Genomic DNA, 25,403 nt, shown 5'->3' with positions numbered 1-25,403 from the left:
ATCCCTGCTGTTCTCTAAGATGCTCTTACTGCATAGTCACATGGACCACTCCCTAACCTTCTTCAGGTCTTGTCTCAAATGTTACTTTCTCACTGAAGTCTTCCTGGGTCTATCTAAAATCTCAACCTTCTCCTGTCCCCTCCTCTGCACTGACTAGCTAATGTACAATATATTTTTGCTAATCAGTCATATCTGTTATTTTCTTTCCTACTACAGTGTAAGATCTATGAGGACAGGCACCATGATGTGTCTTTTTCATTCCTATACTATTGGTGCTTAGAATAGTGCCTTGCACAAAAGAGATGGTGGGTAAGGACTTGCAGAAAAACCAAAGGCTCCCTTTCCCCCTCCACACACTTGGCAAGCTCTCCCCTCCTGCCAGCCAAAGCCATACACATCTAAGACCACATGGCACTTCCACCCAGGTATGGGCGGCTCAGGGCACTTCTCCTGTAAAAGTAGGCACAGGGGGGATCCCTGGGTGGCGCAGCGGTTTGGCGCCTGCCTTTGGCCCAGGGCGCGATCCTGGAGACCCGGGATCGAATCCCACGTCAGGCTTCCGGTGCATGGAGCCTGCTTCTCCCTCTGCTTATGTCTCTGCCTCTCTCTCTCTCTCTATGTGACTATCATAAATAAATAAAAATTAAAAAAAAAAAAAAAAAGTAGGCACAGGGGAAGGCACTCCCTCAAGGTAAGCATCTCAAGGGCAGAGCCGAGGCTTTTCCTAGCTCCTAACACGTTTGTTGAATGACTGAGGGAAGGGCTTGGCGTGCTGCTTTGTATGTAGCAGGTGTGAGAGGAAGTAGTCACAATTTTATTAATCCACAGGGATGGGGCAAAGTCCAAAACCTAAGTATTTTCCTTCTTATTCTAACTTAAGGGAAACAGACATACTATGCCAAACCTAACAAGAATATGGGCTTTCCCCATTCCAGCTAGATCCTAAATGACCACTATTCCAACAGTCCCTGTGTGACTCCATGCCAGGTGCTGATGGGGAGAGACCCTGGAGAACACCACCAGTGTGGGTCTATTCTCTTAAGGCCTGCAGTCTGCTGGGGAAAGAGTGGAGGCCACTGTACTCAGACTGCCTATGAGGAAGACCAAGAAGGAAATAGATGGGTGCCACTGCTGGACAATCAGGCACATGTGGTGTGCTTGTGTGAAAAACCATTCAGCCAAGGGTCAGTCAGGAGAGACTCACTGACGGCTGCCATGGAAGCTGTGCTTGATAAGAGCCTGCCTGTGGTGGGGAGCAGCAGCAGGGTGGTGGCACAGAAACACAGAGCCAGAGAGCTCCCTGGGTGGGATGGGCTCAGTGTGTCAGAGGAATTGAAGGTAGGCCAGGGAGGTCTGAGCTCCTGGAAGGGGACGAGTAAAGGCAGCAAGAGCAGAGACAGCAGTCCCAGCAGTGGACTATTTCTCCTCCTCTCTCCTTTCTCCCCCTCCCCCTCCACTGCTAGAATGTATCCTACCGAAGTTAAAGGGAGCTGGGGGAAGGAATATGAGGACTCAGCTGAGTTCTTCAGTAGGTAAAAGAACAGAGGAGGAAAAAGAGAAATAAAAATAAACAAACATCACCATGAACACCAAAGGGAGAACTGGATAATAAGTTATCCAAAACACCCTTGGCCTTTTCCATGAGAAATAGCAGGTAACAATACTCTTTTTAGAGAGGAAAGCAATTCCTAGCTTACAGATAACAATTAACCCAGCTTACAGATAACAACCCATGAGCACTTCATAAAATCAGTTTAACACGACTCCACACCTAACATGGGGCTTAAAACACCACCTCGAGATGAAGAGCTGCATGCTCTACTGCCAGGCACTCCACAAAATCAGTTTTTAACCACCAAAAATGTTCAAGTTCAAAAGCCTATGGATGAATGGGTAAATCTTATGGTACATAAATTATATCCAATAAAGCTATTAATGGGGAAAAAAAAAATCAATGAGACCCACTGAAAGGATACAGAGCTCTTAGGAGAGATGACTGATGCCAGGACCAGAGGAGGGGAACTAAGGAGGTGATTAAGAAACAAGGGGAACGTATCAAAAAGGTATCAGAGGCAGCCCAAAGGGGCTCCTAATAGCCAAATCTGGGATAATGTAAATATCAAAAAGAATAATGATTATCAATGATTCTAAGCTCTGAGGAAATTTATGATTCCACAGTATATTAACAACAACAAAAAACCCATAAATAAGTAGATGGGGGAGGGGCAGTCATTTGCCACCACCAGAGATGACAAAACAAGTTCTTCACTTTAAAATTTGACAATTAAAGGAAAAGAATTAAGCTTTACCCTATTTTATAGAATAGCAGCTGATAAATGTAGGAAGTATAAAGGAATTTTAAAACTGCCACTTTGTAAATGCCAATGAAATGGTATCTTCCAGCAAGAATTATCAATGGTGTCAATGCCAGAGGTGAAAGGTGGATGAGGATTAGACAGAGGCATGATGCCCAAGAACCCCACATATTGTCTGCTTACTGCAAAGGGGAAAGTGTACCTTTACAGAAAAGATGAAATTCAGCATCACAAAAAGGGATGTTCCCCCATGGTGTGCTGGGTATGAAGCATATAGCACCCCATATGAAGTGACGGAAGACAGCACCAGGCCGGTGTCGGAGAAGTCCAACAACACCAGGAGACAATAAGGGACAGACGTAGGGCATTCAGTAAGGGAACAAGCCTGCTCTCTGAAAAATTAGGGTCATTACGAAAAAAACCTGAGTAAGGATTCTTCTAGGTTGATACTAGAAACAATATCCAACTACAATGAATAAACCTTAAAAGAATGCTGGCTATTAAAAAAAAAATAAACGCTTTAATTACAACTGGGGTGGTTTCAATATGAATTTGGCTTTAGGTACTATCAAATCATTTTAAATCTTCTTAAGTGTGACCAGTAGGAGGATAAGGAGAATATTCTCATTTTTATAGCACACTCGAGTATTTATTTTTTTTTTAAGATTTTATTTATTCATGAGACAGAGAGAGAGAGAGAGAGAGGCAGGCAGAGACAGGTAGAGGGAGAAGCAGGCTCCATGCAGGGATCCTGACATGGGACTCGATCCCGGTCTCCAGGATCCTGCCCTGGGCTGAAGGCAGCGCTAAACCACTGAGCCACCCGGGCTGCCCAGATGCTCGAGTATTTAAAGGTGAAGTGTCATGATGTCTGCAGCTGAAGTGACTCGGTGAACAACCCATAGATTATACACACACACACACACACACGCGCGCGCGCGCGTTTTCTCTAAGAAGACAGAAACGGCAAACGTGACAAGATGTTAACCATCACAGAATCTAGGTCATGGGCACAGGGGTATTTATTTGGATGTTTCTCTATGTCTGAAAACTTCACAAGTCAGTTACACATACAAGCATGCTATGTTCATTGTTCGGTTCATTTAAGACACATGAGCCTTCTGCTCTTATCCATGAAAAGATCATGGGACACTGGCCTGACTGTGTATGCTGGTAATCACAATTCCAGAGAAAAGAAAATAAGGCTTCCACAGCAAGGTCTATTTCCAAAATGTTAAAATTGCATTATGTTAAGGAAACGAAGACACCCTGGGATGGCAGCTGGGGACGGGGGATGGGGGGGGCAATACAACAATACAGCGGGATGCAGACTTGTTTAAGAGCTGTGTTGCACACCTGAAACCAGTGAAACAGTATAGGTCAGCTATACTTCAGTTTAAAAAAAGAAAAGGACTGGCACTTTGACTTGCACAGCCAGACTGGTATAGCCCAACCCTGCCCCTCTCATGCCCACCAGGAAACAAGGAAAGGGAAACAAATGCTAACAGCCTCCCTGAGTACACCCATTTAGATCAGCTGCAACTTTCTTAGCCAATATGTTCTATTCTGCAGGCAAGGTGTAGGCCTGTTTGAACATGAATACTCACTCAGATCTATCTTATCAGTGCCTACTTCCCTATGTGTAAGGAACAGAGGATGAGGTCTCAGCTCCAACCCTGTCCTGTGAGTGAATATGGGCCACTCTAGGGGCTGAGTGTTACCACTGGGACTCTACCTTTCTCCCACTCTAGGCATCCTAGGTGGTGCTGACTGGCCGAAGGACCGATAGGGATACATCATCACTCAGTGCCTGGACACTGGCAGCCTTAACGACCTTATGTGCACTAAGACGTGGCTGTCACTGCTTCCCGCCCCAAGGAACGCACTTGCCCCCAGCAGGTGTTGTTACTCCCATTTTACAGATGGCACACAGAAGCTGAGACAAGTGGGACAATTTGTCCAAGCTCTCATAAGTTACAGGGCAGAGGCAAGATGTGAAATCCACTCAAGGATGCTACACCCCTCTTGGTGGGGCTCACTGTCCACCTGGCACCACCTCTTCCCTCCTGGCCAGGCCAGCACACTACATACCCAAGATACAACCAGAGCCCTGTTTCTGTCCCTGCCCATAGAAGGTCAGTAGCCCAAAGGAAGTGGGCCCATTAAAACCCAAGTCAGGGGCACCTGGGGGGTGCTCAGTCAGTTAGGTGTCAGCCACCTTTGGCTTGAGTCATAATCCGAGTGTCCTGGGATCGAGCCCTGCATTGGACTCCTTGCTTAGCCGGGAGCGTGCTTCTCCCTCTCCCTGCTGCTCCCCCTGCTTGTGCACTCTCTGTCAAATAAAAATTTTAAAATAAACGCATAAATAAATAAATAAATCCAAGTCAGCTCCTGACCTTCTAATGGCTGCCACCTCACTGAGGATTCAGAATGCCAGTGCTCTTAAACCAACCTACAAGGCCCCACCATCACCTCCTTCTCCCACAGCTTTCCCCTCACACCATCCAGTCCAGCCACACTGGTCTCCTTGCTATTCCCCAAACACACCAAGCATGCCCCAGCTTCAGGCCCTCTGCCTGAGACTCTTCCACAATGCTCACTCCCAACCTCCTCTGGGTCAATATTAAAATGGTCATTTTGTCAGAGACCTTTGCCAACCACCCTCACCAAAAGCAGTAACCCCTCCCCATGCCTGCACTCTGCTTCCATCTCTCCACAGCGCTTCTTGCCACCTGACATTCACACCTGCAAGCTACTGGCCACATCACCCCAGGGAAGCCCCAGCAGATTAAGTCTTTGCCTATGCTGTTCACTAGTCATGCCCCTAGAGCCTGGCTTGCTGCTGATGCTGCTTCATAAACACCTGCTGTAGGAAGTAAAAGGGTCCTGTTGCAGCCCTGGCCGAACAGTGCCAGCCTGTCTGACCGAAGACGCCATGGGGTGGAGGCAAGGGGAAGGACCAGTCTGTGGAGACTCTACTGGGGGTAAGCCTTCCTCCGAACACCAGAAACAGCAGGGAGGGTGGATGGAATAAAGCTGAGAAGAGAGGGGAGATAGGGGTTAAAGAAAAACAAGGGGTTGGAGACAGGGGCTGCAGGAGAGTGGCCACCTCAGATGCCCGCTAAGTGGACCTGCTGACAAGATAGGGCTGAGGGACCTCTGGTTTTTCTCATATAGAAGCCAGGCTACTGACAACTTAAACCCAATCCCAAGGATGAAATGTTAACTACTTTTTAAGAGGATAAAAAAAGAATTCCTTCAATCCACTTGAGGTTGCTCTGACAATGGCAGGCATGTGGCCTGCTGATATGAGTAAAAGCGACATAAGCCTAGCTGTGTGTCAGGACAAGTTCAACAATAAAGATGACGAAGCTACCGAAGGCAAGGAAGGAGCTGTGAGAATCCACTTGATCCTCAAGGCACATACTTGGCAGGTTATCCTGCCACCTCCTTCCTCCCACCTCGATGCCTGTCATGCTACTAGGAGGTGCTTGGCTGGTGACAGCAAAGTTTTCATTTTCCCTTCTGGCACCACAGAGAGGTGACACAGGCCTTTCTTTGAAGCCATGCGCATGCTGTGCTCCGCTAGAGGCCACAGAAGGCACCAGAGTGAGCCTTGAGAGTGGCCTCGAGGCTGTAACTGGCAACCACCAGCAGCACTTGAAATGTCCATGTGGTCAAAGTCAGTCTGTGCTATGCAGATCTCTCTGGCGGCTGCGAGGGGATTTTGGCTATCTTACTTCCACGGCTATTTCTTTGGACCGGCTCCGAATCAGCAGCGGTGGATACCAGGCCACAGCAGGCTGGATCAAGAGTGTTTGCCTGACCCGAACCTGGGTCAATCAGATTCTTCCTCCCAGGAATTGTAATCACTGGAGTCACACAGCCAAGCAATGTGAGGAACTGGGCCCAGGGGTGGAAGGGCACGCAGGGGACTTCCAACAGTCACCACTTGGGAGAAGCAGAGAAAAAGAAATCTGACAAGGGAATGTTGAGGCAGCCAAGCAGAGAATAACAGGGATGAAAACCAGGGGTATTAGGAGCATTTCTTCTTCCTTCTTGAGGCCCAGGGGGGCTTCATGCCTGTGAAGACCCTTAAGTCCTGAGGGTGCTCCCCCACCCCCATCATGTTCCTTCCAGATGAAGTCTGTTCCCACAGGCTTGAAAGCTTTCACTGCTATAGATGAAATCTCAAAGCGCCTACCCATTCCTCTCACGCCCCCACAGGTCTCAAACAGGTTCTTCCTGGGAGGCTGGTGGCAAAGACCCGCAGGAACAAAGCCGCCTGCCCAAGAACAGCCTATTCTGTGAGCAAGAGGCAGAGCTGGCTTCTCACTAAGGCGTCTTTGTAGAGCTTATCAAAAATGAAATAAAAAAGAAAGCTCTTGTCCTAGTGCACGCCAGGGTCCTGCTGCTGTTCTGGGAACGTGTGGGTGGGTGCCACCCTCAAGGAAAACACAGACTGGGAGAAGAGGCACTGGGAGCCCTGATGGTGTTCTGGGTCCCACGACCATCTGTTCTCTTAGGAAAGGCTCCAGACATGCTGTGTGGGGACGTTTCACCAAAAGGCACAGTGAAACGTGGCTCTGCCTACATGCCGTGGATCCAATCCTGCTATCAGCACCAGAAGATGGGTAAACCAAGGATGAGGGGCACAGACTTGGGAGTGAGACAGATACAGCCAATCATCCTAACATGGCTACTTATAATATGGGGGGTGGGAGAAGTCACCTCATCACCTGAGTGCCAGCATCTGCCCTAGCTGGCTGTGGGAACTGAATAAACTGCCTACTCACCCTAGCACTGTGAAAGGCAAGGCTTACTCTTTTCATCACACTGATCAAAAGCGACCCAACAGACAAGCTTTCCTCCATTAGAGCGCCTAGGCTCAGGTGCTGACCGCAGCCTACAAAGACAGCCGTTTAAAATGTCAAAAGCACCTTCCAGTTTCATTTTATAGGCACGAGAGAGAGTTCCCTACTCTTGAAGATGGGTTTTAATACTTCCTCCTTGGGTAGCCCTTAAAAGGTTCTAGTTCTTAACTCCCTCCACCCCCTGCCCCCATTTCTGCCCCTGGAGAAAGGCCAGAGAGACAAAACAGCCAAATAAGTGAGAGAGCATGGGAAGGGAGATGTGAAGTGCCTTTCTCTTCCTTCCCTATGAAAGTTACCGCCCTTCACAGAGGGCCGCCCCCATAATCTGGGAGAGAATAGAGCTTATCCCTGAGCAGCATGGACCTAACTGCCTACAGCCTACTACTCAGGAGGAGGAGGAGAAAGAGGAAAAGAGAGGGAAGGAGAAGAAACAGAGGAAGGGAGAGGAGGAACAGAGGGAAGGGTGGGAAGGGGGAGAAAGGGGAAGGGGGAGAGGGAGGGAAGGTTATTCATATCAACTGTGGCTACACCAATCACCGCCCCCCACTCCAGCCCAGAGCCACGGAGAGTCTCCGCCTGCTCAGCCTCCACCCCCCTCCCCAATACAACCCAGGAGGACCTTGTAAGGGCATGGAGTAAAAGATGGTCTCAAGGCATCCACTCTGAAGTCTGAGTTATGGCAGACTGATTCTGGCTGAAGGTCCACAATCGTGTAACTCTAACTGGGCCTCAGTTTCCTTATCTTTAAAATGGGGAGGAGAAAGTCTGTACTCCTAGGAGGACTGGAGGTGGGAGGTGGGAGGTGGGGGCTAAATTACATGTTCCATCAGCCTGGGCCGTACGTGCTACTGAGGCTTGGATTTGCAGGTGGCTCAAAAGTAAGAAGAGGAAAAAAGACCGTGCAGATGTAGCTCCTCCAAGGCCAGGCTGAGCCCAAACAGTGCTTAGGAACCAGGACGTTTTCTCCAACCGCGGCGGAGGGACGAATCCCGACTTCAGGCAGAGGCAGCTCGGCAGACTGGAAATTACCTCGCCCTTCTTATCTCCATCCCAGGGAGGGCCGGAAGGGGAGGCAGGATGTCACCCGGGACACAGAAACGGTACAAACCCCTTTCTGACGGTCCCCGGCCGGCCGGGGCGCTGCCGGTTCCGAGCATGTGACCTTGCGCCAGCGACTTCGCCCCCCACCCCAGCCTCAGTTTCCCCATCCGCGCAGTGGGCACAGGACTGCTGTGGAAGCGCGAAAGAGCCGGGTCAGACCGTCCCGGGTCCGGCATGCCCGAGGTCACCGCCCAGGCCTCCGCCTCGGGCCACGCGGGCCCCGCGGGCCCCGCCGCCGCCACGCCCCGGGCCTTTGCCCCCAGGCCGCCGCGGCCGCCCGCCCCGCCGCCCCCCGCGAGCCCGCCGACTCACCCGTGTAGTGCACCACGCAGGTCTGACCGCGCTTCGGGAAGGTGCGTCCTGAGGAGACAGACAGACAGACAGACAGACGGACGGAGGGAGGGAGGGAGCGGTGAGCGGATGCGCGCGGCGGCGGGGGCACTCCGGGCCCGCCGAGCGCGCCTACTCACCGTCTCCGGGGGAGATGGTCTCCACCTGCACTCCCATGGCGGCGGCGGCGGCGGCGGCGGGGGGGGGGAGGCGCTGGGCGGGCGGCGGGCGGCGGGCGGCGGGCGGCGTGGACCGACGGCGGACCTGGCGGCGCGGCCCCGGCTCTGCTTCGGCCCTCGGCGCCTCGCCTCGCCTGCGCACGCGCGCGCCCCCGCACGCCCCGCCCTGCGCGCGCGCCCCCGCACGCCCCGCCCTGCGCGCGCGCTCCACACGGCGCGCACGTCCCCGCAGCCCGGCGGCGGGCCGGGGACCGGAAGTCGGGCGGCCCCGAGGCCTCCGGAGGCCGTGGTCGGGGCGCCGTCCCGCCGTCCCGCCGTCCCGCCGCCCCCGCCGCCCCCGCCGCCCCCGCCGCGGGCTCCCGGCCGGCCCGGCGCCTCTTTCCCCGTGTTTCTGCACCTGGGAAGTGGGAGCCGTTCGTTCCCGGCTGGGTGACCTTCAGCAGGTTCACACGTGGAAGGACACGCGCGTCCCCCAGGGTGGTGGGCGGAGGTCGGCGCATTGGTCGGAACCTTCACTTAGCGGTCAAGAATGGTTCACGATCCTGAGCTCCGCATTTTTCCCTGGAAGAGGAGTCGGTATTTATTTACACTGCCCTGCATGGAGCCTGTCCGGTCATGTCTGGTTTTCTTTCATTCATTCATTCATTCACTCACTCATTCATTCATTCCACACTTAGGTTCTTCTTGAGCGCCTACCATATGCCATGCCCTGTCCTAGGTGCTGGGGATACAACAGGGAAGGAGACAGATTCATCCCCGACCTCGCAGAACTTAGTCTATTAAATTACCGCGGAGATAAATGTGAACTTTCAAATTTGTGAGTACTGTGCATAATACGTGACGCCATGCTCTGAGGTGCATACAACAGAGATGCCTTGGCCTGGGGTGTGCGGAGTGCTTCCCTGAGGTAGCTAGGTTTAGCCAAGGTCCTAGGAGTTGGCCCACTGCGTGGACGCGGATGCCGGTGTAGAAAGAACTCACAGAAATACTCTGGCCCCAGGGAAACATTGTGACACAGCGGAGCAGGACAGGTGGGAGGCAGGTATGGATAATCCTTCTCTGGGTCTTCCTGCATGTGCTCCTGAGATATTTTAACATGACCTTAAAGTTCTTTGACACGCTTCCCATCATTCATGTCCCCTTCCCTAGAATCTCAGCTTGTGACTGCTTTGGGAATTTTGCATTATTTCGGATACGGGCTGTAACAGAAACCAAATTAACAGTGGCTGAAATGAGTCTGACGTTGTTGTCTCTCTCTTATAACAGTCCAGAGGCAGATAGGGCACCTCAGTTTCACAGGCGGATCCTTCTACTTGTACCTCTCCATCCCTAGAATCCTACTCTCTCCTGTGAATGACCCAAGCTGGCTCTCCAGAATGTTTGCATCCCAACCAGTGGAAAGAGGGAAAAGGGGAATGTGAGGATATATCCCCTTCCCTGCAAGTGCATGACCTAGAAGTTGCATGCATCTCTTCCCGGCATACCTCACTGGCTACTACCTAGTCGTGTAGCTAAATTGAGCTGCTCAGGAAGCTGGGAAATATAGCATTCATTCTGGGTGCCCCATGCCCAACTAAAAATAGGGGTTCTGTGCCTATAGAAGAAAGGAAGAATAGATATTAAGAGACAAAATTAGGGGTGCCTGGGTGGCTTATTTGGTTAAGTGTCTAGACTCTAGATCTCAGCCCTGGTCTTGATCTCAGGATGTGCATTCAACCCCAGTGCTGGGCTCCAATGCTGGGTGTGGAGCCTACTTTTAAAAGAGACATAGAGAGAGAGGGAGGGAGGGAGACAATTAAAAGGAGGAGCTCCTTTCCAACCTGGCTTTTTTTCTTTTCTATTGAATTATAGTTGACACACAATGTTACATGAGTTTCAGATGTGCAACATAGTAATTGGACAAGTCTATACATTATGCTGTCCGCTCACCGCCAGGGTAGCTACCACCTGTCCTATACAATGCTATTACAGTACATACTCTCTATGCTGTACCTTTTATTCCTGGGAACTATTCATTCCGTAACTGAAAGCCTGAATCTCCCACTCCCCTTCACCCATTTTGCCTCTCCTCCTGCCCCCCTCCCCTCTGGTAACAATCTTATGTTCTCTGTATGGGACTGTTTCTGCATTTAAAAAAAAAATTCATTGTTTTGTAGATTCCACCTGTAAGTAAATTTATATGGTATTTGTCTTTCTCAGTCTGACTTACTTCACTCAGCATAATACCCTGTAGGTCAGTCCATGCTGTCGCAAATGGCAAGATATGATATCCTTTTAATGGCCAAGTAATATTCCACTGTATATGTATATTGCATCTTCTTTATCCATTCATCTACTGATAGACACTTACATCCCTATTTGACTACTGCAAATAATGCTGCAATAAACATAAGGACGCATATATATTTTCAAATTAAGTGGGGGTGTTTTTTGTTTGTTTTATTTGGGTAAAAGATACCCAGTAGTGGAATTACTGGATGGCATGGCATTTCTAATTTTTTGAGGAACCTCCACACTGTTTTCCACAATGGCTGCACCAATTTACATTCCCACCAACAGTGCAAAGAGTTCCTTTTCCTCCATATTTTGGTCAATATTTGTTATTTCTTATCTTTTTTATTCTAATCATTCTGACAGGTGTAAGATAGCTCATTCTGGTTTTGATTTACATTTCCCTGATGATTACTGATGTTGAGCAAATTTTCACGTTCGTTGGCCATCTGGATGTCTTTTTTGGAAAAATGTCTATTCATGTCCTCTGCCTATTTTTAATTGGATTTCTTTTTTTTGGTGTTGCATTTCAAAGTAATTTTGGTTCTTTTTTTTAAAGATTATTTATTTATTTATTCATAGAGACACAGACACAGGACAGGTGTCTGTGAGAGAGGCAGAGACACAGGCAGAGGGAGAAGCAGGCACCATGCAGAGAGCCCGACGTGGGACTCAATCCAGGGTCTCCGGGATCACGCCCTAGGCTGCAGGCGGCGCTAAACCGCTGCGCCACCGGGACTGCCCAGTGATTTTGGTTCTATGTTCATTTTTCTTTTTTACAGAATTATGATTTATTTTCTTATAAGACTTAACTGGTTAGCTTAAGTCTAGTTATTCATTAATAAAGATGTTAAGTGTTCAAATCTTTTATTTTTTAATTTTTAAAAAAGATTTATTTATTTATTTATTTATTTATTTATTTATTTGAGAGGGAGAGAGAGGAAGAGGAGGGGCAGAAGAAGAGAGAGAATCTCAAGTAGACTCCCTGCTGAGCACTGAGCCCAAAGTAGGGCTCCATCCCATGATCCTGACATCATGACTTAAGCCAAAATCAAGAGTCCAACGCTTGACCAACTGACCCACCCAGGCACCCCAGTGTTCAAATCTTTTAAAGTCCAACTTTAGCAACCGGAAGAACTTAAAATGGAAATAATGAGTGACTCTAAGAGGTGGGACTAGGAGATTAGACTTTCCATTTAATATCATTCTGAACTGATTGAGTTTATTTTTAATCTTTGTGTGTATTATTTTCATGGTTTATAAAGGACACAGGATGTCATTTTAGTCTCAAGTTATAAGTATCTCAGATGACAGGGGAAGTGGTTCCTTCCTTGTGACTCCAAGGTCTGAAAAATGGGGCTTAGATCCCTTTGGGTTTATCCTGTTTGTGTTTCATTCATGGAAATTTTCAGCCATTTTTTTCAAATATTTTTTCTGCACCATATTTATCCTGTTCTTCCTAGATTCTGATTACACAAACATTTGCTCTTTTGGAATAGTCTCACCCATTCCTGAGGTTCCTCACAATCTTTCTCTCTGTTGTTCAGATTGGATAATTTTTTTCTTTTGAGAGAAAGAGAGAGCACGCAGGTGCATGGATGTGCATACACACACAAGTGGGGGGTGGGGTGGGCAGAGGGAAAAAATAATCTTTTTTTAAATTTATTTATTCATGAGAGACACACAGAGAAAGGCAGAGACATAGAGGAACAAGTGGGCTCCTCGCAGGGACTTCAACTCGGGACTCAATCCCTGGACCCAGGATCACACCTTGAGCTGAAAGTGGATGCTCAACCCCTGAGCCACTGGCGTCCCAGAGAGAAAGAATTTTAAGCAGGCTCCACACCCAGCATGGAGCCCAATGCAAGATTCGATCTCATAACCCTGAGATCATGACTTGAACTGAAATCAAGAAAGCTTAACCGACTAAGCCACCCAGGCACCCTCAGATTGGATAATTTCTATTTTTCTATCTTTGAGATCAATGACTTGTTTCTCTACCATCTCTATTCTGCTAGCCACCCATTCCAAAGAGTTTTTAAGTTTTTATTTATGTTTTTTTTCAATTCTAAGATTTTCAATTCTAAGAATTCTCATTTTGTTCTTCTCACGTTATTTGCTTAAAATTTCTATCTACCCATTCCTTTTGAGACGGTTTGCCCCTATTCGCTGAAGCATTTTTATATTAGCTGCTTTAAAGACTGTCAGATAATTCCAACATCTATATCACCTCAGCATTGGCATTTGTTGATTGTCTTCTCCCATGTGAGTTGAGATTTTCATGTTTCTTCATATGTAAAGTCATTTTGGCATATATTTGGATATTCTGAATATCATGCTATAATACTCAGAGTCCTTTAAAAATCCTATCGAGGGCAGCCCCAGTGGCGCAGCGGTTTGGCGCCGCCTGCAGCCTGGGGTGTGATCCTGGAGACCCGGGATGGAGTCCCGTGTCGGGCTCCCTGCATGGAGCCTGCTTCTCCCTCTGCCTGTGTCTCTGCCTCTCAGTCTCTCTCTGTCTCTCTGTCTCTCTCTCTCTCTCTCTCTCTCTCTGAATAAAATAAATAAATCTTAAAAAAAAAATCCTATGGAGAGGGGCACCTCGGTGGCTCAGTGGTTGAGTGACTGCCTTCAGTTCAGGGCATGATCCTGGGGTCTTGGGATCGAGTCCCACATCAGGCTCCCTGTGGGGAGCCTGCTTCTCCCTCTGCCTATGTCTCTGCCTCTCTCTGTGTGTCTCTCATGAATAAATCAACAAAATCTTAAAAAAAAATCCTATGGAGAATGTTGATATTTTGTTCTAGCAGGCAGGCAATTGATCAGATTGGCTCAGGCTGTGGGTTAGGACTTCCAGGTCCTTTCTATTTTCAAAGCCTCTCCCCTGCCATTTGAATCTGTTCCATGTGTGCATCACTCAGTGGTCTGTCTAGAACCTGGGCAGTAGTTAATCCTATAGTAAATTCTCAAAGTCTAGGTGAACCTTTTTGTGTTTAATTCACATATACAAAACAGGGGATGGGCCCAGGAGTTTATAAACAACTTAGGTTGCTCTTCTGAGCTCTTGTGATTGCCTCTGTAAATTTTTGGTTTGCTGGGGCTCTCTTTTTGGTCCTCCAATCAGAAATCTGGAAACTTATTTGTTCTAGTATGTCCATCACCTTCCATGACTGCACCCGTGTTAGGAACCAAGCAGTGAGCGAACAGAAGATAAGGAAAGGCAACAGGAGTATGCTCTCCTCTCTCAGCCCCTGTGAATGGAGAGGAATGTCCCCATCTCTCAATGTTTTCGGCTCCTGCGGGTGTGGAGCATCACTGCTGTTGCTACTACCCTCCCCATGGGATTTCTTGGGGGCCAATGTGCAAGTGAATGGAATGAAGAAACAAATCTGGGAGATTTCCCCAACTCTAAGCATTAGGAGAACTTTTCTGAACTTAATCAGAATTAGTGGGACTCTAGAGCTTTCTTTGTCTACCCTGATGTGCAGCATTTCCACGTTGTAAGCTGCATTGGGTCCAGGCTGGGAAATACTGTGGTGAAAATGGTAAACTTGGGATGCCTGGGTGGCTCAGCGGTTAAGTGTCTGCCTTCAGCCCAGGGTGTGACCCTGGGGTCCTGGGATCGGGTCCCACATCGGGCTCCCTGCATGGAGCCTGCTTCTCCCTCTGCCTGTGTCTCTGCCTCTCTCTGTGTCTCTCATGGATAAACAAAATCTTAAAAAAAAAAAAAAAGGTAAGCTCATTGCTAGCGTGGTGGTACTTCAAATTCTGGTCTTGTCCCTCCATCGTTCTGCTACTGCTTATTCTTCAGAGTTCTTAAATAGCTACTCCATGTACTCTGTCCAGGTTTTATGACTGCATCCATTGGGAGAAATAAGGGCCATCTTACCTGAGCCAGACCCAGTCCCTTTGGCTTTTAAAAAGATCTCATTACAGAGACAAAGAGGGAGAAGGATAAAGCAAGTATAAAATGTTAACAGTCGGGGAATCTGAGTGAAGGTAGTAATGGGAAGTCTTCATACAATTTTTGCTTGTTTCTTATAAGCTTGAAATTACTTTCAAAAAAATATTTTAGCTCGGGTGAGGACAAATGTGCCTGGTACAGAAAGCCCTCATAAAAAGCAGTAGTAAAAACAAACAACAACAACAACAACAAATTTTCTTTTCACTTAAAACAATCTCTGTGGGGATAAATCTTGAGCCAACACCTCAAAGCTATTGCTTACCTCCGTCCCCCATCCCAAGATAGCATATGAGAAGGTAAAGCCTGAAGCTCCTCTCAGAATTGGGAGCACGTTGAATGAAGGTAAGGACTTCAACATATGAATTAGGATGTGTGTATGAGGGGGACACAAACATTTAGTTCATACCTAAATGTGACCTCTCTGAAGGCTGTTTGGCTTCCTTATAGCAGGATGCCTGGATTCCAATAGTGTCCCAAGAGAACCAGGTGGAAGCTCTATCACATTTTGGGACCTAAACTTGGAAGTCACGTCACGTTACTTATTCCATAGTTAGCCCCACCCCCACCCTAGATTAACGGGAAGGAAACTTAGACCTTCTCTCTTGGTGGGAGGAGGGTAAAAGTCACATCATTAAGTAGACCAGGTGGGATGGGAGATTTTGTTATAGCCATTTCTGGGACATGCAATCTGCCACAAAGATCTCAATGATTATTAAAATACTAAAATACAAAAAAAACAAAAAAACAAAAAAACAAAAAAAAAAACCCAAACTAAAATACCTCCAGAACGGTTATTGGGTAGCAGGGTAGCAGTGCCCCCTGGCCCCTACTGCTCTTCTCCCTTCTCTTCCCCCAGGCACTGCCTTCTCAGACCTCTCTGTGATCTAGCAATTAAAGAGTGGATAACAGGGCACAGCAGGGACCCCCAGGAACCTGTTCCAACCTAGGGCCAGTCTTGTGATTGGCACTGTCCTGCCAGTTGTTAACTCTTTTGAGTGTCACCTCTGGCACAGAGGTGCTCCACTCTGGCAGCTTTCCCAGCCTGATCTGGAAGTATGGGGAACTTCAGGGAACTCTGTAAGCCTTACCTGAGATGTGAGGCTTTACCTTCAGGTGCAACCTCTCCAGTGCTTTTGACTTTCCCTTTACCCTAGCTAACTGTCTTTTGCAGGATTTGTGCCCTCAGTGAGAAGTGAGGACACATAGATTTCTACTGACCTGCCTCCTACCCTTTGTGATCCCATCCTTCTCCCATGGTGGAATCTTTTTTTCCCATCTAGCAAGGCAACAGGTGGCTGACCCAAGAATGCGAAATGCAGTGATAGGTGTTTTGTATGCAGTGGCTTATATAATCCTCATCCCAATATCACTGTTATTAACCCCCTTTTATAGAAGAGAAAGCTGAGAAAACCCCCTTTTATATAGTGACATGGGGGTAAGTTGTCTATGGCTACATGTGGCAGCCTGAAAAATAATCTCCCAAAGAAGTCAGGTCCTAATCTCTGGGACCTATAAATGTTACTTTACATGGATATAAGACCTTTACAGATAGGATTAAGTTAAGGATCTTGAGGTGGGGAGATTATCCCAGTCTATCAGGGTGGCCCAAAATGCAATTGCATGTATATAGGAGGAAAGCAGATTTCTCTCTCTCCTCCTACCTCTCCCCTGTCCTCCCTCCCCCTGCCCCTCCCCAAAGAAAGTCATGTGACCACAGAGCTGAGAAATTTGAAGGTGCTGGCATTAAAGACCAGATTGATGTAGCCACAAACCAAGGAAAAATAGCTGACACCAGAAGCTGGAAGAGGCAGGGAATAGTTTCCTCCTTAGAGCCCCCAGAAGGAGTTGTGGTCCTGTCAACACCTTGGTTTGCCCAAGTGATACTGCTTTTGGACTTCTGACCCCCAGAAGTAAGAGAATAGATTCTGTTGTTTTAAGCCATCAAGACTGCGGTAATTTGCCACAAAGAGCTTTAGACTACCAGTACCACATCAAACCAGAAATGTGGGGCACCTGGATGGCTCAGTGGTTGAGTGTCTACCTTCGGCTCAGGTGATCCCAGGGTGCGAGGATTGAGTCCCGCATCAGGCCCCTGGCAGGGAGCCTGCTTCTCCCTTTGCCTATGTCTCTGCCCCCCACCCCCCGTCTCTCATGAATAAATAAATAAAATCTTTAACAACAACAACAAAAACAACACAGAAATGTGCCTAAGTCTATCTGGCTCAGGTAGGCAGCCCTGGATTGAAGGGAGCCTCCCTGCCAATATCAGATGAGTCCAATACCGCTAACAGTAAGCACGCAGGAGGAGCACTCACATTCCCCTCAGGGAGACACAGGGGCGGGGGTGTGTGTGCTGTGAACAGGTGGAAAGGCAGGATAGACCCTGCCAGAACAAGCAATCCCAGTAGGTCTGACACTTCCCTCCCTACCAAGGGACACAGAGCAGCCAGGCCTGGGGCAATCACTTCTACCCTCCTGGTAGCATGAGTGGAAGCCAGTACAAGATCCAATGATACCAGATAAACCAAAGTGACCAAAATAATATAGCAAAGGCTCTAAAAACTAAACTTTCATTGGAACCACAGCCCACAAAAATGGTCTGGGACCTGCATTAAACCTAAACACCATGTTTGCCTGCTAAAATAAGGGGCTTAAGTAGGACCTGGAGTTTCTAAAGATCACAGACAAAAATGACCAAGATACAACTGAAAATCACCCATCCAAATAAGAATCAAGAAAATCAGGGGATCCCTGGGTGGCTCAGCAGTTTAGCACCTGCCTTCGGCCCAGGGCGTGGTCCTGGAGTCCCAGGATCGAGTCCCAGGATCGAGTCCCACGTCGGGCTCCCTGCATGGAGCCTGCTTCTCCCTCTGCCTGTGTCTCTCTCTCTCTCTGTGTCTCTCATGAATAAATAAATAAAATCTTAAAAAAAAAAAAAAGAAAACCACAACTTGAATGAGAAAAACAATCAACAGACTCTGACACTGAGCTGAATCTGATGTTAGAATTGTCTGAGAAGATCTGAAAGCAGCCATCATAAAAATGCTTTGACAATCAATTACAAATTCCCTTGAAATGAAGGAAAAAATAATCTCAGCAACAAAATAGATATTATAAAAAAGTTGTAAAAAGAACTGTTAGTGAGAACTATGTTAAATTTAATATAGATACAGATGGTTACATACAGAAATATTTATGGGTATGTGTATATTACAGATTAGTATACACACATATATTTCTTTGCTCTGTTGGCTGTCAGGGCCTAAAAGAAAGACATTCAAAGAGCAAGAAGCACATTTAGCACCTAGATCTTAGTTTCTTTTTTTTTTTTTAAGATTTTATTTATTACTTAAGATTTTATTTATTTATTCATGAGAGAGAGAGGCAGAAACACAGGCAGAGGGAGAAGCAGGCTCTATGCAGGGAGCCTGATGTGGGACTTGATCCCGGGACTCCAGGATCACATCCTGGCCCGAAGGCAGGCACTCAACCACTGAGCTACCCAGGCATCCCAGATCTTGGTTTCTAATACCATTCTCCAATAAAAGGAACCAGGGCTCTTTGAAGAAATACCCAATCTAGGATCTGGCAGGATAGGCTGGAGCATCTTGTAGTGTTAGGAAGCAAGAAAGTGCTCAAAACCAGGCAAGCAAGCAAGCAACTGACTGACCAAGGATCCTGCCAAGGAGGCTGGGAGGGGCAGCTGGGTCAGAGCGGGGTCTCTGGAAGCCCTAACGGGCCGGTTGCTATATGGAGGTTGCTGGGAGGACAAGGCGCCACAGCAGCGGCCATTGGACTTGGCGATATGGGGATGTTGGTGATCTGGGTGATCTTGACAGAGCAAAAAGGCAAATTAAAAACAACTGTCACACCTGGGCTGCTCCATCCACACCAGGGCCTGCCTGGTCTCCACTCTGTCACCCTTCTGGGGTTTGGCCAAGTTCAAGGTAGAATTGAGCCTCACAAAAGTGTTCTGGTGACATTTCTTGTCTGGATGTCCTCACAGTCTCATGCTTACAGTCTCTGGGGCATGAGACCACTGCTGCCCTCTTAAACCCATTGGCTGCCTTACCCACCTCCTGCTTCCTTACCGGGCTGTTCCTTTACCTCCAGAACTTGCACCAGACAGGAGGGGCAGCAGAGGGTGCCCAGCCACCATATGTGCTCTCCGAGGGGGACAAAAGAAGAGAAGCACACTTAGGCCTGGGCACTCAGCTCCACCTGCTTCCCTCTGGTCAGGGAGTCCTGCCTGGTGAGCCTTCTCTCCCCAACTCCCACCTCTCCAAATCCCATCCCCTCTTTGAGTCCTGGTTCAAGGCCTGCTTCCTCTCTCATGCCTTCTCTGCCCCCCATTGATCTCTCTGGCTGCTCTGAGAAACTTTGGGGCCATGGGGTCCTGGGCGGAAAGACTGACCACCTCTGCCTCCCTATGGAGCCTAATGATGATAATCACAACCATAATAATAAGTGCCAATAAGTACTGAACAGTTGTTACTATATTAGCTCATTTCATTTTAAAAAATTTAATCTCTACCCCTAACATGGGGCTCAAACTCAACCCTGAGATCAAGAGTCGGATGCTCTACCAACTGAGCCAGCCAGGCACCCCTAGTTTGTTTCATTTTTGCAACAGCCCTCATGGTGGGCTTTATGATTAGCCCAGTTTTGCAGATGAGGGGACCGAGGCTCAGAAAGGTTAAGCATTGAGCCACATGGCTCATAAATGGAGCCAGGATATAGGCCAGCTGTTATGAGCCAGTGGAATAATGTCTGCTTCCCTGAGGGTGTAAGTTCCATCAGGGTGGAGCTTGCATCTATCTTTTCCTTGTTGCAGCCCCAGTACTCAGAACGGTATGTGGCACACTTGAGGGCCTTGCTAGATATGTGCTGAATGGATGAATGAATATGGCTGGTGGTAAAAATTGTTATGAAGCAAAAGAAAGCTAGTAGAAGGGGTGGAGGGTCAGGGGAAAGCCTTCCAGGAAGTGGCATTTGATCAGAGACCTGCATATAGTGTGTGTGTGTGTGTGTGTGTGTGTGTGTGTGTGTGTATGTGTGTGTATGTGTGTGTGGCCGGAGGGTGGTAGGAGGAGTGAGGTGTGTGTGTGGCTGGGCCATGTAAAGATCTGGAAATGTTCCAGGCAGATGGAAAAGCACATGCAAAGACCAGGAGGTGGGGCACACCAGGCTGGTCTGAGGAACAGCAGGGAGCCCCGTGTAGGGAGAAGTGGGAGATGAGGGAACAGATGACTCATCTTACTCTCTGTGCCTCCGTTTCTTCACCTGTAAAATGGAGAAAACAATGGTATACATTCGATAAGGGTTTTTTTTTTTTAAATTTTTTTTTTTTTTTTTTTTATTCATGATAGTTACAGAGAGAGAGAGAGGCAGAGACACAGGCAGAGGGAGAAGCAGGCTCCATGCACCGGGAGCCCGATGTGGGATTCGATCCCGGGGTCTCCAGGATCGCGCCCTGGGCCAAAGGCAGGCGCCAAACCGCTGCGCCACCCAGGGATCCCAGGGTTTTTTTTTTTAATTAAGATTTTTTTCTTTATTTTTTTGACAGAGAGAACACAAGTGGTGGTGGAGGTGGGAGGAACGGCATGCAGAGGGAGGAGAAGCAGGCTCCCTGCTGAGCAAGCCTCATATGAGGCTTGATCCCAGGATCCTGGAATTGTGACCTGAGCCCAAGGGAGCAGGTTAACTGACTATGCCACCCAGGTGCCCCATTAGGTTGTTTTGAGAATTACATTTATAATTCTGTTTTCATTTGAAGTGCTCAGAATTGTGTTTGGCAAGAAGTAAGCACTCAATGATTAACTGTCATTATGGAAGAGAAGTCAGGAAGAATCAGCATGAAACAATATTATCTTGGGTGGTGATGGTAAATCATGGAGGATAGTAACTTTTGTTGTTTTAGATGTTTCGAATGGTCAGGTATAATAAAAAAAAAAGCTGTTAATATATTCCCCCCCCCCCCCCCCCCCCCCGCGCGGTGTGGGCATTTTCAGACAGCTTGAGTTTGGAAGAAACAGAGGTGAAGGGCCTGGAGATGGAGAGAAGAGGGGGCGGGGGAGGGGAGAGGCGAAGAAGCGATGCTTTTGGAGTTGGTCGTGGAGACTGCAGTGGTGGGTGTGGAGGGGCAGGAGGTGGAGGGGGCTGGACGCTAGGGGAGCAGGTGGTCGAACACCGAGGAGAAGGTGGAGGAGAAGGTGCGTGGGCAGTCTGACGTGTGGGCAGGTACATTCCATCTCTTGCCCCTGGGAAACAGACACCTTGCTCCGGGATCCTCCGACTCTCTCTCAAAGGGGGCATATTTGAGGCTCTATAGGTAAGACTACATTAAACTTCTTTGTGAAACTTTAGTTTCCTCGTGTCTGCCACCTTGAGTGTGGCACAGACCAGTCCCAGGGACCTTCACTGGGACCACCTGGCTGTGACTAATGGAGTTACTGTTAACTCAGCCCTTGACCTAGCTCCCCCTCAGGCTCAGGCCTTGGGGAACATCTGCTCCACCCTTTCCCTTTCACTGAGCTTCCTGAGCACCTGGCCCCAGAGCCCTGGCCACTGGGAATGGCAGGAATGGTCTACCTTGGGACCAACCAGCTAGACCTGCCAGGTTCCATCAAGCCCAAAGGGCTCCAGGGATAAAGCTCAGAGGGGACAAGGCTGTTTTTCTTTTTTTGTTTTTTAAATTTTTATTTTTATTTATGATAGTCACAGAGAGAGAGAGAGAGAGAGAGAGAGAGAGAGGCAGAGACATAGGCAGAGGGAGAAGCAGGCTCCATGCACCGGGAGCCCGACGTGGGATTCGATCCCGGGTCTCCAGGATCGCGCCCTGGGCCAAAGGCAGGCACCAAACCGCTGCACCACCCAGGGATCCCAAGGCTGTTTTTCCTAACCAGATAGGTTCCCAGTGAGTAGGATTCACCCTGGAAGGGGCTCCAAGTTGGACTTTGTAAAATCAAAGATTCTAGATCTTTCTTCTGAACCCAGACACAGCCAACCATTTCTTGGAATGACATCCATCCTGCACATCCCCTGGGCACCACAAAAACCAAGCTCTTCATACTCCTGCATGCCCGTGTCTGCTACCAGCATCTCTCTGGCTGCACCATAGCAGCCGGCCAGAAGTTGGGCACCCTCCTGGCTTCTCAAGCTCCCTCACTACCCCTCTCCCTAGCCCTCTCTCCACCCCACCATCAGCACTCCAGGCCAGCCCCAGCTCTCTTATCTCTCACCTTGACAGTTGCAAATGCCCCCCAGCTGCTTTTTCCTTTTTTCTTTTTAAGATTTTATTTATTCATTCATGAAAGACAGAGGGAGGCAGAGACATAGGAAGAGGGAGAAGCAGGCTCCATGCAGGGAGCCCAACATGGGACTCGATCCCCAGTCTCCAGGATCACACCCTGGGCTGACGGCGGCCCTAAACCGCCGAGCCACCCAGGCCGCCCTGCTTTTTCATTCTTGAAGCTGTTTATTCACGAGTGACATACATACATATAATTCATAGTCAAAAGTGTGATCTCAATGAATTCTCACGGACTGAACACGCTTGAGAAACCATCACCCAATTCAAGGAACAGCACATGACCAGCCCCCAAGAAGTCCCACTGAGCCCTTCCATTTGCTCCTTTACCCTCTCCCGAGGGTACCCTTGATCCTGATTTCTGACACCACAGATTCATTTCGTATCAATGGAACCATGTGGTATGTGCTCTTTTGCGTCTGGTTTATTTGGATGAACGTCATATCCTCGAAATTCATCAGCACATTTGTGCATTTGTCACATGTTCATTTGCCTTGCAGTGTGCTAGTCCCTTGTAGAACTAGACACATGGATTTTTATATCCTACCATCCATAGGAACTTCGTTTTTTTTTTTTTTTTTTTTTCCAGTATGAGACTATTGAAATGCCTTTTTTGGACATACGCACTCATTTCTCTTGGGTTTACATCTAGGAAAATTCATTTTCCAAGGTGGTCCTAGCAAGTTGCACTCCCATACAGAGCATTTGAGTCCATCCTCTTCCCCCAGCCAGCAGGATCTTTAATACGCATTAAAAGTGCATGGTACAGGGTACCTGGGTGGCTCAGTCAGTCAAGGGTCTGCATTTTGCTAGGTCATGATCTCAGGGACCTTGCACTGGCCTCCCTGCTCAGCGGGGAGACTGCTTCTCCCTCTCCCTCTGTGCTCTCTTTCAAATAAATAAACTCTTAAACAGAAAGTGCATGGTACAAAATTCTAAAGCAAAAACCAAAAAAAAAGAAAAAAAAAAAAAAAAAAGAAAAAGAAAAAGAAAAAGGAAAAGAAAAAGAAAAAGGCAGTGTAAAATACGTCCCCCTCCCACACCATCCCTTAGCTACCCAGGTGTCCCATCTCCCTTCACCCACTATTACTGTTTGGTGTGTCTTTCCAGGGTGGAGGGTCTCTATAGAGATAATCAAATGAGTACTTATAACCATTTTATTTTATAAGGATGGAAGTGAAAGAAACCAGAATATGTCATCCCAAAATATGCCTCTTTGACATAAAAATTATTTTGAGCTGAAAGCAATTAAGAAGCAGCAAGCCCAGAAAAGGCTCCCTCTTTGCCTAAAGGCAGGATATTAATTCTTTTATTGGAGACAGATATAAATCTAGAGGATGACACCACGGGAATTTGCAAACAAACCTTCCTCCATTTGTTCCCTCCTGTATATTTACCTTTCCACAGTCTGCTGCCCTCATAAGCCTTAAGTCATTTCCTTTTGTTCAGTTATTTCTCTGCAAATTTATCATTTTTTTTTTTTGTTGAAGATGCTATCTAGGCTGAATTCTAAGCTGCCATTTTGAGTTACTTTTCATTAGGTTTCTCTGAGTAATGTGTGCTACATGAATTAATGCAAATTTTTTCTTTTTAATCTAATTTTTGTTAGAGTCCCAGCTGAAAGCCTAAGATTAGTGGTAAAGTTTGGCCTCCCCTACAGAAGCAAACTACACATTCTTTTTAAAATTGTATGTATGTATGTATTTATGTATGTATGTATTCATTCATTCATTCATGAGAGACAGAGAGGCAGAGACATAGGCAGAAGCAGGCTCCATGCAGGATCCATCCCAGGTCCCCAGCATCACGCCCTGGGCCGAAGGCAGGCACCAAACCGCTGAGCCACACAGGCATCCCCAAACTACACATTCTGAAGGGGCAGGGTGTGTGTGTGTGGGGAATGGTCCAGCACAGATGCTAGTTCCAGGTCCCAAGTTCAAATCCTGCCTCCTCCACCTACTGGCTGAGTGACTTGGAGCAAGTAACCTACGTTCCATGTTTTTCTTTTCTTTCTCCCGAATGGGGCTGGTGTGAGGATCATGAGTTACTATTTGCCAAGTGCTCAGAACAGTGTCTGGCACATGGTGAGCCCTATTCCTGGAAATGACTTAAAAGGTATCTTGGAGAACATCCATTTTCATGCATGGAGAACTCATTCTTTACAAATGGCTGCATTGTATCCACTATGTGAATGTATCCAGAATTGACTTAACCATCTGGGTGGATGGACATTTAAATTCATTTGGAAACATCTTATATTACAAAGACTGATCCAAAGCTATTTATTCATTCATATGTGTGTCTCACTCCTAGAATGCATCACATTCTCTTGAGCTAACTGGCCTGGTGTGCATTCTGTCTCTCCTCCCAGAACATTCTCCACCTACTCTCTGACCACCTGGTTGATACAAGACTCCTTGGCCCCCTGACAGGCCACATCCACCTGTGAGAAGTTTCCAGGGCCCGTCTCTTCCCCCACCATCCTCGCTTTCCTCTAGTTACCACGCTTCTCAGCAGACTGTACGCGGGGTGGGACCCTGGAAGAAGTTGGTGGCTCACCATGAACCCTGGGGCCTGGCACCAAGCAGGTGCTCACCAACCCCTGCTGGCTGATGGATACCATGGACTGCATTTCTCTCATTTGTTTTAATAATATTCTAAATCTTCGAGAGACCTGGATTTCAGAAATATATTTTCTTGTGCTCAAGATCTCTGCTGTCTCTGGTGAAAACAGAGGGCTGTTAGCAAGCTCACTGGTCTACCTCTTGCCCTGACCAAGTAACACTGGAAGCTCATGTGAGCCTCACTTAATTCTCACAGTAACCACCTGAGGAAGTTATCATCGGTCTTCCCTTAGACATGAGGGTATTAAGGTTCAGAGAGGGAGGAGCTGGTCCAAGGACACACATCCAGTAAGAGGTGGGGTAAGATTAAAATCTAGGTCCAGCGCAGGGCCCTGAGAATATTGTCTCTTGGTTACTTCTCCCTGAGTCCTTGGGGCTTCAAGGACTTGGTTTAGATAACTGTATGGCCTTCGTGACAACTCTTGTTCCAGGGGCTCCC

At 47.9% G+C, this 25,403-nt stretch overlaps 1 protein-coding gene and 2 long non-coding RNA genes across 9 annotated transcripts in view; 2 read left to right on the top strand and 1 right to left on the bottom strand.

Moving 5' to 3' along the window:
* LOC144298099 (uncharacterized) overlaps positions 1–7,101 on the top strand; it is a 50,088-nt gene extending 42,987 nt beyond the window's left edge. The window contains exons 7-8 of one of the 2 annotated variants that reach the window (XR_013365090.1): positions 217–309; positions 988–7,101. This is a non-coding gene — a long non-coding RNA (uncharacterized LOC144298099). Of the gene's footprint in view, positions 1–216 lie in introns of both variants that reach the window. The other variant, XR_013365089.1, reaches the window with a different exon arrangement.
* The window catches only part of FKBP1A (FKBP prolyl isomerase 1A), a 58,505-nt gene extending 49,615 nt beyond the window's left edge, over positions 1–8,890 (bottom strand). For 3 of the 6 annotated variants that reach the window (XR_013365082.1, XM_077872529.1, XM_077872528.1), the window contains exon 1: positions 8,298–8,481. Coding sequence is in view for 5 of the 6 variants with exons in the window: in XM_077872529.1 (XP_077728655.1) it covers positions 8,298–8,466 (169 nt within the window). In the remaining variant the exon portion in view is untranslated. Of the gene's footprint in view, positions 1–7,808; positions 7,837–8,297; positions 8,482–8,602; positions 8,651–8,760 lie in introns of those variants that run through there. The other 3 variants (XM_077872533.1, XM_077872531.1, XM_077872532.1) reach the window with 3 other exon arrangements.
* Positions 8,891–9,124: 234 nt separating this feature from the next.
* Positions 9,125–25,047, top strand: LOC144298098 (uncharacterized). The gene is made up of 2 exons (XR_013365084.1): positions 9,125–9,375; positions 24,712–25,047. It is a non-coding gene; the product is annotated as an uncharacterized LOC144298098 (long non-coding RNA).
* The last annotated feature ends 356 nt before the right edge of the window (positions 25,048–25,403 follow it).

Source organism: Canis aureus, chromosome 26 (assembly GCF_053574225.1).
Source record: "Canis aureus isolate CA01 chromosome 26, VMU_Caureus_v.1.0, whole genome shotgun sequence".
In the NCBI taxonomy this organism is placed as follows: domain Eukaryota; kingdom Metazoa; phylum Chordata; class Mammalia; order Carnivora; family Canidae; genus Canis; species Canis aureus.
The sequence above is the reverse complement of the archived record's forward strand: the minus strand, read 5'-3'. Positions and strand labels throughout refer to the sequence as shown.